The 12,401-nt window shown below is 41.2% G+C and overlaps 1 protein-coding gene across 2 annotated transcripts in view; it reads left to right on the top strand.

The window, feature by feature from the left end:
* The window catches only part of hif1al (hypoxia inducible factor 1 subunit alpha, like), a 36,342-nt gene extending 32,194 nt beyond the window's left edge, over nucleotides 1-4,148 (top strand). Inside the window, exons 10-15 of one of the 2 annotated variants that reach the window (XM_061718878.1) lie at nucleotides 203-360; nucleotides 449-541; nucleotides 634-788; nucleotides 917-1,028; nucleotides 2,625-2,745; nucleotides 3,900-4,148. In XM_061718878.1, coding sequence (XP_061574862.1) covers nucleotides 203-360; nucleotides 449-541; nucleotides 634-788; nucleotides 917-1,028; nucleotides 2,625-2,745; nucleotides 3,900-3,967 — 707 coding nt within the window. In that variant the 3' untranslated portion in view covers nucleotides 3,968-4,148. Of the gene's footprint in view, nucleotides 1-202; nucleotides 361-448; nucleotides 542-612; nucleotides 789-916; nucleotides 1,029-2,624; nucleotides 2,746-3,899 lie in introns of both variants that reach the window. The other variant, XM_061718877.1, reaches the window with a different exon arrangement.
* The last annotated feature ends 8,253 nt before the right edge of the window (nucleotides 4,149-12,401 follow it).

Below are 12,401 nucleotides of genomic sequence, written 5' to 3'. Positions count from 1 at the left end.
TTGAAGGCTTTTAGGTGCGCCTTTATAGTGCGTAAAATACGGTAGTTGCTGTTGATTTTCTTTGGTCCAAAAATTTGAAATAAAGTGACGTAAAACCCAGTTTTTACAAGGGAAGTGGACGGGAGAGTTGACAGTTTAGTCCGACCTAGCAACGGGGGCGGGGCTTGACGAAGGTCAATTAAACCCTGAGCGTGTCCTGCAGGTCCGGTGGAGCTGTCGTTCGTCAGCCCCCTCAGTCCCGCCGCGGTGCCAGAGCACCCCCAGGACCTGTGCACCCCCCAGCTGAGGGAGCTGCTCTCCCCCATCTTCGACATGGCCACCCCCTCCTCTTCCCGCGTCTCCTCCCCCGAGCCGCCGCTGGTAACTACACACATCAGTCTTTTAAAAACGCGCTACGTCTCGGCGTCTTCACCCCCGTTTTTAATTCCTGTCCTTTGCTCCGTCTCAGTGTGCCAGCGAGGACGACATGGACGTCACCGAGGTGGAGAAGTTCTTTGCTTCGTGTCCAGAAGATGGTCAGAAGAAAAAAGAAACACTGGAGGTAAAGAGCAGGAAAGTCTTTCTTTCCTTTGCTTTTCATGTAGAAATAAACCACCAAACCATTGAATCCAGCTGTCTTCGGCTCTCGCTCAGGACATGGAGGGGATGGACCTGGACATGTTGGCTCCCTACATCTCCATGGACGACGACTTCCAGCTCACCTTCCTCGGCGGTCTGCCGGAGGACATGGACAAGCCTCTGCCCCCCCCGTCCCCGTCTGAGAGCTCCGCAGCGCCCAGGAGGAAACGGTGAGACACAGGTTTCTGTCTGCTCTCCACGTTTCAGCTTTTCTGTCGTCACATCGTCTGAGACGATCAGTGCAGCTCGGGGGCCGACTGACCTGCGTGATTTACAGCCGCTGCATCTTCTCGTTTAGGACTCACGACCTGGATGAAGAAATGCCGCCTCAGCTGAGGCTTGAGGACAAGAGACAGAAACAAAGTCCTTCCTCAATCGAAGAGGAACTTCTTCTCAGCCACAAACTGCTGGTGAGTGAGCGGGAGGACGAGGGAGAAACCCTCGACTGTTTTTAAGAAGTTCACCGAACACTCAAAAGAAAAGATCTCCCTAAAAAGAACAAAAAAAAACACATTTAAATCTTAGAGTAGGTTTTTACACAGAAGCTAAACGTGCTGCGGTCTGAGGCGGTACCACTCTGTCATGAGTCCAGTCCTGGATCCAGATCCAAGTAGTCGGAGATCCAACATGAGGCCACGCTGCAGCTGCAGAGAAAACATGCAAATTTATTTAAAGGTTTAGTTATCAGGGACAATGCACATTAATAATACATGTAAACAAATGTAAAATATGCCAGAATTAGCCAAAAAGGCTATTTTGCATCTGCTGTCCCTGGACTGGTGTAAAATAGTCAACCTAAAAGAAAAATTATTAAGATATAATCAATAAAACATTTCGGAATAAGAAGGCTACATCAGAATAAATATTAAAAGGTAAGAGACTAAGCTAAAATACATACACACACAGGTTAACATAAGCTCAACAACAGACAATTGCTACAAACGAAAACAGAAACAACATGAAGCAGCAACAGGAACATCAGCATTAATAACACAAGACACAGTAACACACTAACAGGCCAAAAACAATCAAGACAAAAGCACTAAACGCAGAATAAAAAACCCTGAACAAAAAGCAACAGTGTAACTAGACCAGGGGTCGGCAACCCGCGGCTTTAGAGCCGCATGCGGCTCTAGAGCCGCCCTAGTGGCTCCCTGGAGCTTTTTTAAAAATGTTTGACCTTTTTTCCCTTTTTTTTCCTTTTTTTCTTCTTTTTTTCTCTTTTTTCCTTTTCTTTCTTGTTTTTTCTCTTTTTTTTCCTTCTTTTTTCTTTTTTCTTACTTTTTCCTTTCCTTTTTGATCTCGATATTTCGACTTTTTTCTCAAAATTTCGACTTTTTTCTCAATATTTTGACTTTTTTCTCGACATTTCGACTTTTTTCTCGACATTTTGACTTTTTCTCCACATTTCGACTTTTGTCTCAAGATTGTACTTCAACATTAATCTTGACATTTCGACTTTTTTCTCGAAGTGCATAATGAAAAAAAAAATCTTCCCCCAGTAATAACTAATATAGCTACATGCAGCATATGTTGCCTTCATTTTAAGGCTTATACAAGACTTTTCATTTTTTGCGGCTCCAGACATATTTGTTTTTTGTGTTTTTGGTCCAATATGGCTCTTTCAACATTTTGGGTTGCAGACCCCTGAACTAGACAAACTAATAGGCAACATGACAGGTGGATCAGACAAACACCGACAGGCAGGGGAGCAAGCCAAATCTGTTAATAAAGTTAAAGTTGGTGACTTAAAAGAAGATAAAAATGTCTTTTCGTGGGATTCTTGTTCCCAAATGTTCACCACAAACATTTAAAAACAGAAGTCAGCTTCATGGCTTTGCTTTTCTGCAGGATCTTTAAAAAAAAAAAAAAAAAAGTAGTGAAGAACTAGTTGAGAAAAGTCATCTGATATTTCACCACGTTCTTAAACTGAAGGATGAGATTTAATGTTCAGGGTGTGAGAATGTCCCATCTTCTCCCCCTGAACCTCTGACCTCTGTGTTCAGGGTTCTCTGGAGGAAACCGACCAGTCGGACCTGCTGCTGGACCCGGGCCCGGTGCACAGCCAGCTGCTGACGGACAGAGACCCCGTGTTGGGAGGCATGCAGGGTCTGTGTGACACCGCAGGTAAAACCCACACCCCCAAACTTCTGAATGACAGTTTATTTCATGAGAAAAACACAGAGCAGGTTGAGGGTCGTCTCCCAAAGTAACTCGGCCTGGTCACGTGGCGCCCTCTGGTGGCCGTATCGGACAACTACACCTGAGTTGGGCTTTTTTTTACCTTCAGATGAAAGTTGCTCCTGCATCAGCATCTTCAGATGAATGTTGCTCCTGCATCAGCATCTCATGCACCAGTTCGTTTACATTTGATTTATTTTTTAAAACAAGCAAACATTTTAGCAAATTTAAACCCTCTTATCTAATTTCCACATGGATTGTTCTCCTTGCATTTTAATTCAATCGCCAAAGACACGAGAGAGAGAGCTGACACACACAAGCAAATGAAACTAAGTTGTTAAATAAGGCAACTGCTTCGCAGAATCACGTAGCAGTATTTAATTTCCTTCAGGTGATTCCAAGCTCATCGCTCATTCATTACTAAAACTCGTCTGGAGGATTTATTTTAGGAACAGAAAAGCTTTGGAAGCATTTTGTGGAGATTATTTCATGAAACTTGAAACCTCATTTATGTCATTTCCATTAAGTTTTAGGAGCAACTGCTAAATTTAAAGGTTTCTGCCAGATGAGCATTAAAAAGGATGTTTGACAAATAAAAAGTATGCAGTTAATAACTTTGAGATGCTTCCTTTAGTTATCAGAAATGTTAAAAAAAACAAATTGAAGTCAAGGCTACTTAAGTGAATCTACGTTTAATGATATTAAGCAAGTACCTCTGCATTTAATTATTAATTATATTATATATATATATATATATATATATATATATTCCTATTGTCTAGATGAAATTTACAGACAAACTTGCCTTCACGACACCAAAGATGTGCTGACTCGTCTCCATCAGACACGTCTCTGCTTCCATTTTATCTTTGAATGCGTTTCCCTCCTCGTAAATGTTCTTTTTCTGGATATTTTAGTTTTAAATCTTCAAAACTGTTGCAGAAAATAACTTAATTTGAGACTCTGGCATCCGTGATGTCACCAGTGGTTAAAGCTGTCAGAGTAGTTGATTATATTTAGATTTAAAGTGCAAACATTGACGTGTTTGAAGTCACTCAGCGGCGCTGAAACCTTCTCCCACCCTTCTGTGTGTCCTGCAGCTCTGATGAGGGACATCTTCGTCCCTCGACCAGGTGACCTGTCCCCTCCTCTCTCGCCCATGACCTGAAGCAGACCAGGGTCGGCTCCGCCTCCGAGCCCTTAGCGAAGAACGTCAACTCCGGATCTCTCTGCAATCACAGCAACTTAAGCGCACACATTTAAAAAAAACAAAAAAACTGCAAAAAAAAATATCTTAACCAACAACAAAAGCCACAAATATGTACGCACAAGAATCTTGACTCGCACACGCCGAGTATCCATGCTGTCAGGGTTGGAGCCGTTGCTTGTGACGGAACCAGGACGATCTCGAATGTTGGGTTTTTATTTTTGCTCATCAGAACTCACTGTGAAGCGAGAGCCGGCGAGCCGCGGCGGTCAGCGGGCGCCGCTCGGTCGCGTCCTCATCACGCACAAATGATCAGTGATCCCACGTCGAGACGTCATCCACCAACTCTGTCTGTTGGGTGGAAACGGCAGGTGGTGCTACGTTCCTGCAAGCAAACGGGCCACAGGTAAAACCGGGCGGCCAGGTGAACATTGAACGTACTTCTCAGTGCAGCTAAAAATCAGATGTCTCGTATGTGAACTGTTTGTCTGTTAAACATAAACAGCCTGCGTTTAACCCCCGTCCCCGAACAGTTGTGTTTATCCGTTTGTCTACAAACAAATCAATCTCACTGCCGTTTTCTGTTCTTTTTTTCCCAAATTACACCGAAAAAAGGAAGAAAAAAACCTAGCGATTATCAGTGGCATCGTTAATCTCAGTGGCATGTTTTTAATGACTTTTTATACACTTGTACTCAACCTTTTTAAAAGGGTCACCACTTTTCTGCAAAAATCCCACTTGTTGGGTGTTTGTTTTAATCTTCCTGAGGTGCCGGGTCGGCGGGGTTTACCCAACACTCCCTATAAGCCAGTGCAACGGCAACAATCACAGATAAGTCCAGTAAATTGCTTTTTCCAAACATCAACGCGACTGTGAACGTCTCTTCGGTGGGACATCCGCCCATAAATAAGATGAAATGTCCTTTTATTGTAATTGCAGATCTATATAATTGACTAACCTGCTTTACTGAAGCCATTATTAGCCAAACGAAGCGTAGCCTCGGCATGTGTATGCTCGTTAGATTAAACACTAGTATTTTAGCTTTTTTTTTTTTTGTTTCCTTCCTTTTAAGTTTGAACTTTTAAACTTGTAACAAATTGTACCTCAAAATTAATGAGCTGAAAGTAGACGTGTTTTAACTGCAGTGTGTTTGAAATATTGTGACATTATTGTGCAGGATTGTTTTTATTCGAATGGTTATTTTGAACAAAGGATAAAAGATAAAAACCCTCAAACCTCAGATTACAAATTCTGGAAAGTGCAAATGAACCGAAGGTGAAGTAAAACCGCCGGTTTCTTTCACTTGTGCTCACTCTTCCAGAGCCCTGTGCCTTCTCATCATCCAGTTAAAAACATTCATTAAAAGGTTTTCTCTCAATCTTGTTTCTACTGTTACCTTCACACAGACTCTGCTCTGAATGTCCCGTGAGGGTTGAAAACGTTTATTTTTGATGTTTATCCTGTATGTACTCTTCCACTGAATAAAGGTGTTGAAGCAAAACTGAAATTGTGCGTGTTTGTCTGCACATGCATGCTTGCAAAACTCCAAACAAGCTACATAAAAGTTTCCTAAAGTAGTGTTAAAAAGTTGAGACAGTCTTGATTAAAAAAAAAAAAAAAAAAAACATAAAATAAAATTTTAATAAACCTTTCACCCAAATGTTTAAACTTTTATGTAACTGTTTGAACTGAGTGAGTTTCTTCAAAAACAAGCTTTTGTCAATGATAAACCTGTGAGCATGTAGTATTTGGGCTTGAAAGTAATACTTTAACTGAATCCTGCAGCTCTGACGAGACAAAAACAATAATGATTGATAGTTATGATAGTAGCCAATCTTGTTTTTTAACTTTTAAAGGCTGCCTTTGTTAAAGATTTTAACTTTAAGGTTGATCTACTTGACATAAATGAGATCAGTTCCATAAGACATGTAGCCACGTTAAATATAAAACCATTTATTTTTGTATTTTTCTTAGTGAAAAAGTCCACGTCAGGAGTGTTGATTCCTCCACCGGTGAAATGTTTTCTTCAGGTTACTTTTCAAAGCATAAACGTTTGTTTTTTCACACCTAAAACCTTATATTGTGCACATCCTGTTGCAGCACTTCCAACTCAAAAACTAATCCTGATCCCCCCTCAGGTGTGTCGTGACCTCCGGCTTATCAATCTGCTCATCAACCACAGGGGGGCGCTCTTTCTGCCATAATTCCCCCGTTTTAAAGTTTTAGCACCAGCGTGATGAGGAACCAGGAGGACTTGATTTGAAGCCTGTTTTTCTTCAGCACCACGAGACCAAGCCCACCTCATGTAAATCACAATTAAGTGTTACCTGACCCTTTTTTAAACGTGACCTGAAAACTCACCTTTTTAAGAAAGCTTATAGCTAAATATAGTTTTTTATATGCCCTGTTTTTAAATATATACAGGACTATCTCAGAAAATTAGAATATTGTGATTTTCTGTAATGCAATTACAAAAACAAAAATGTCATACATTCTGGATTCATTACAAATAAACTGAAATATTGCAAGCCTTTTATTATTTTACAGCTTAAGAAAACTCAAATATCCTATCTCAAAAAATTTGAATATTCTGGAAATCTTAATCTTAAACTGTAAATCATAATCAGCAATATTAAAATAATAAAAGGCTTGCAATATTTCAGTTGATTTGAAATTAATCCAGAATGTATGACATTTTTGTTTTTTTAATTGCATTACAGAAAATAAAGAACTTTATCACAATATTCTAATTTTCTGAGACAGTCCTAAATATTCATGTTTTATTTTTCTGCTCTGTAGCACTTTGAGATTACTAAATATAAAGTGCATTATAAATAAAATGTATTATTATTATTATTATTATTACCACCTTTGATGGTAATCGGTGTTACTTTTACATAACTACCTGACTGACATCTGAAACAGTTCTTGGCCTTCAGGGGTCGACCTGTTGAACGACCCCAGGCCGACCTACAGCCTACGCCTTGTTTTTAAAATTACCACAACAACAAAGTGGCTTAAAAAGTTCAAGTTACAGATTTAAGTGTCAGGTGAATATTTAAAAGGTTAAACTATCCAACAGTTAATGTTAAACCAACCAAAACAACAATCATTTACAGTAAAATACTACATGTTATGAGGTTCACATCTGTGGATTGAAGTTAGCAGGGATTCAGGATGCCGTGTAAACGTTTCTCTCCCATCACCTGACGGGTGAAGATGACGTACAAGACTGTAAGAGTGAAATTTACCCTGCTTGTGCAACCCGGCCGGGCCGGCGCCAGACGGGCCTTTGAAACGAGACGTTTTGTAACGAGACAGGATGGAGAGGGAAACCCTGTTGTCATTTCTGGTCAAGGCTCGTCCTCCCCGATTCCAACTTGTGCAAACCAGACACTTGACACAGTATTGATGCAATCTGGTCCCCATGGCAACACCACCCCCATCCCACATCCAAATGCACAAGGTTGCTCTATAGTCAGTTCTGACGGGCCTCTTCCCGGTACCGGCCTGAACAGGCCCAGCTGCTTACAGTAAACCGTGTCCTTCCTGAATGATTAAACAGCTTCTGCTTTACGTCAAACTGATCAAAGAAGTCCCAGAGTCACATCCTTTTGGGTTTTTTGTTGTTTCTTAAACCCTCATCACATGTCGAGGTGTGATGTTTCAACCTGTTTTACTGAAGTAAACTCGTGACTTGTTTCATTCTGAAACAGACTTCCTTAATTCTGCCTGTTGCTTTTTAATACAGTTTATACTTAGAAAAACACCCTGAAAGGACGACTTGATGGAGTAAATGATCTCCAAGGAAACGGTTCCCAGCTGCATTGCTCACTTCGTCCCTGCTGTCCACCACGATGGCGGCAGTAATCTGGGGGCGTCAGCGTGGTTTCAGGCTACGTGACATTCAGGGACGCCACGCCGCTCAGCTATCCAGATCACATGGGCCGCAGCTTTGCAATTGGGAATCTTGAAGTAATTTTGCCGTTCACATTACGTGACTAAGTGCAGACAGACGGTCACACACACACACACACACACACACACACACACACACACACACACACACACACACACACACACACACACACACACACACACACACACACACACACACACACACTGCAGGCTCTGGCCCCGACTTGGTCACCAGACTTATCTCCAAAACCACTTTGGTCACAAAATAAAAATCACATGGAAATGATGCGAAACCATGTGGAAGATGAGCGTTTGAAAATGTTCAGACGGCGGAAACAAACTGGTTGTGCTACGATTTAAGAAATATAGCAACGAGGTTTTGAGCATCCAGGGCCTTTGGGCACTTTCAGACTAGAAAGGAATAGAATAGAATAAGCTTTATTGGCCAAGTATGAACATGCCAGACAGGGAATTTTTGGTTTTTTCGCTCACTGACCCCAGATTTAAATAGTTGCAAACAGTAAATAGACAAATGGCTCTTATTAACATATATACCATTTATAAAAGTGACAGGTGCAGCAGTATGAGGTAGACATGATTATTGAAAGGAGCATTGTTACAGCATATGATTGTGGTTATTATTATTACTAGTGATTGATTACTCTGAGACAGGGCCGCCGCAAGGGGTGTGCGAATCGTGCGACTGCACGGGGCCTCGCGCTATAGGCCGTTTTTTTCTCTTTTTTTTTTAGTTTTTTCCCTTATAAATATCAACAGTCACGTTCCATTACAGACCTAAATGTGTACTAGTCTGTGCATATCAATAAATATATGTGCAATGATGCGCGTGTCTGTTGTTCAATACAACTGCGTCAGACCAAGCGCAGACACAAGCTGCTCTGATCCAGACGGGTGGAGTTGGAACAAACTGTCACACAATGTCGAGAGAACGAGACAGATTCAGGAAATTTCCATCAGGGGATGAAAAAAGAAAAAAACTAAAGAAAATGGAAGGGTTTAATGCCTCTCTGAAAGGCTCATTTGATAAATTTGTTACAAAAATCACCGATCCGACCGGGTCTCAAGCAGCCGTGGGGCCCCGTGTCGAGGCAAGAGATGATGATGAGGCAGGGGAAGGTATACAGTATTTTGCTAATTGGAGAGTTAAAATTGCGCATATAGATACCCAATCCGACCCGAAAAACCCAAAAATGGGTCCCCCCGGCCATTTCGCACAGGGCCTCGCAAATCTCCCAGGCGGCTCTGCTCTGAGACAACATGAATCTAAGGCCGATGATGACGAGCTGATCGTTAAGTGTGAACAACTCAAAGATTCAGATTTTTGTACTCAGACCAGTCTGGTGACGAGTTGTAGTCAGATCCTGTAGCGTGTGACGCTCCCATCTGCAACCAATCCCTCTGTAAAATGACTTCAAGGTTCCTGATTACAATAAAAGCATGCAATCTGAACAGGACATCACGTAAACTGGATTTACAGGGAAACCAGTCTGGATGGATGGATGGGAAACAAAATCTTCAGTGATCTTATCGAGAGTCTTCAGGATCCCAGACAATGACCTGGAGCAAATCCCTGGTCCTGGACAGCTGCATGTGTTAGACGTCTCCCTGCTCCAACACACCCTGAAACAGCTGACTGTCGTTAACAGACCCGGATGAAGCGCTGATGATGACCTAATTAGAATCAGGTGTGTTGGTGCCAGGTGACGTCTTTAGGTCATCTGGGTTAGAGACAGTACTGGAGTTGAGGGAGGATGAGGGGGGATGGCATCCCCCCTGAAATAAAAACGGTCCAAATCATCCCCCCTGTAAAACTGCCATCCCCCCTTTCCATCCCTTATGTCATTTCATCAATGAATGTGGTTTTACTGCTATTTCAACATTTAGAGTCATCACCAGAAAAATAACTTATTTGACAATTTTCACCTGTTTCAAGTAAATTTTCACTTGAAATAAGCAGGAAAATCTGCCAGTCGGGCAAGATTTATCTTCTCATTACAAGCAAAGAAATCTTGTTGCACTGGCAGATTTTTCTACTTATTTTAAGTGAAAATCTACTTGAAACAGGTGAAAAGTGTTGTTTTTTCCAGTGATGAGTCTTGTTTTAAGTGTAATGAGATTTTTTTTTACTAAAATGAGACATTTTAACTAGAAATAAGACAAATATTCTTAAGATTTTGAGTTTTTGCAGTGATCCATTTTACAGAGTCATATTGATTAGTTCAGAAAACTGTTTTTTATTGTTGTGTTTTGATGTATTTGATGTAAGCCCAGTGGATATTTAAAGCTTACAGAAGGCTGCATTTAACTGCTGCTATGTCATTCCTGCAGTATTTCTGCAGGTGTTTTGGTCAGTGCTATTATTTGTAATATATTATATTATTTGTAATCAGCACAAATTATCTGTCCCCATATGATAAAATCCACCACCCCCCCACACAACTCGAGTACTGGTTAGAGACAGAGTTACGGCAGTCTCAGACGACACTAGGACCTGTTGTGAGAGTGAAAGGAGGACATGTGAGGTCTTTGGTGATTTTTACCGCTGAGTCGAGTCTCAGTTGGTCAGCGACGGTTCTCACGGGCAGGTTGGTGATCTTAGGTCAGACTGAACAGATGACTCTGCAACCGGTTTCTGTTGTGGAGGCTGCTGGAGTGGAAGCAGCAGGTTATTGAGAAGGTGATGATGCTGCTACTACAACTACTGCTGCTGGTAATGCTGCTACTACTACTGTCATTTAGCAGATGCTTTTATCCAAAGCGACTTACAGTTGTGTTCAAAATAATAGCAGTCTGTTTAAAAAATTGAGTAAAGCCCAAAATCCTTATAATGGTTTTTATTTCCATGCATTGGGAACACTGCACATTATATTCTGAATCAAAACATGAAGAAAAAAGCATAAATTCTTTACTCACTTTACAAAAAATTAAGAAAAATGAACATTGGGCGGTACAAAAAAATAGCTGTGTCTGCATTTTACTTTACAAACTCAAATATTTACTGTATAAACTGAAACATATCTAGGATTCAGCATTCCTATGAATCACTAAACTAATATATAGTTGTATAGCCACTGTTTCTGAGAACCGCTTCACATCTGTGTTGCATGGAGTCGACCAACTTCTGCCATCTGTGAACAGGTATTCCAGCCCAGGATTATTTGACAACGTTCCATAATTCCTCTGCATTTCTTGGTTTTGCCTCAGAAACAGCATTTTTAATGTCACCCTTTTCTAGTTTTCTATTGGATTAAGGTCCGGGGATTGGGCTGGCCACTCCATGACTTTAATTTTGCTGGTCTGGAACCAAGAAGCTTCTCGCTTACTGGTGTGTTTGGGGTCGTTGTCTTGTTGAAACACCCATTTCAAGGGCATTTCCTCTTCAGCATAAGGCAACATGACCTATTCAAGTATTTTGATGTATCCAAACTGATCCATGATCCCTGGTATGCGATAAATAGGCCCGACACCATAGTAAGAGAAACATCCCCATATCATGATGCTTGCACCACCGTGCTTCACTGTCTTCAGAGTGTACTGTGGCTTGAATTCAGTGTTTGGGTCGTCTGACAAACTGTCTACGGCCCTTAGACGCAAAGAGAACAATCTTACTCTCATCCATCCACAAAATGTTTCTCCATTTCTCTTTTGGCCAGCCAATATGTTCTTTGGCAAATTGTATCTCTTCAGCACATGTCTTTGTTTTAACAGTGGGACTTTGCAGGGGCTTCTTGCTGATAGATTAGCTTCACACAGGCGTCTTCTAATTGTCACAGTACTCACAGGTAACTTCAGACTGTCTTTGATCATCCTGGAGCTGATCATTGGCTGAGTTTTCACCATTCTGGCTATTTTTCGATCCATTCGGTGGTAGTCTTCGGTGGTAATGGTAGTCTTCCGTTTTCTTCCACGTCTCTCTGGTTTTGCTTTCCATTTTAAAGCATTGGGGATCATTTTAGCCAAGCAGCCCTTCATTTTCTGCACTTCTTTATACGTTTTCCCTTCATTAATCAACATTTTAATCAAAGTACGTTTTTCTTCTGAACAATGTCTGGAATGACCCATTTTTCTCAGGTTTTCAGAGAGAAATGCATGAGCAACATGTGCTGGCTTCATCCTTAAATAAGGGCCACCTGATTGACACCTGTTTTTTCACAGATTGAATGACTTCACTAATTGAACTCCACACTGCTATTTTTTGAACATGCAACTTCAATTCATTATTCAATTACACAGACTGAGGAGCATACATATGAATGTTGGCTCTGTTGGTTTTCTATGACCCTACTACAGCAACTGGTAAATTATTTGCCATGCAATAATATAATTTCTACCAAAAACAGGTTATTCATGTTGGACTGCTATTATTTTGAACACAACTGTACATCTGAGAGAACAAACACCATTTCGCCCAGGGAGCAACTAGGGTTAAGGGCCTTGCTCAAGGGCCCAAGGTGGT

This window comes from Cololabis saira, chromosome 4 (assembly GCF_033807715.1).
Source record: "Cololabis saira isolate AMF1-May2022 chromosome 4, fColSai1.1, whole genome shotgun sequence".
In the NCBI taxonomy this organism is placed as follows: Eukaryota; Metazoa; Chordata; class Actinopteri; order Beloniformes; family Belonidae; genus Cololabis; species Cololabis saira.
This window is presented reverse-complemented; position numbering and strand designations above follow the sequence as displayed.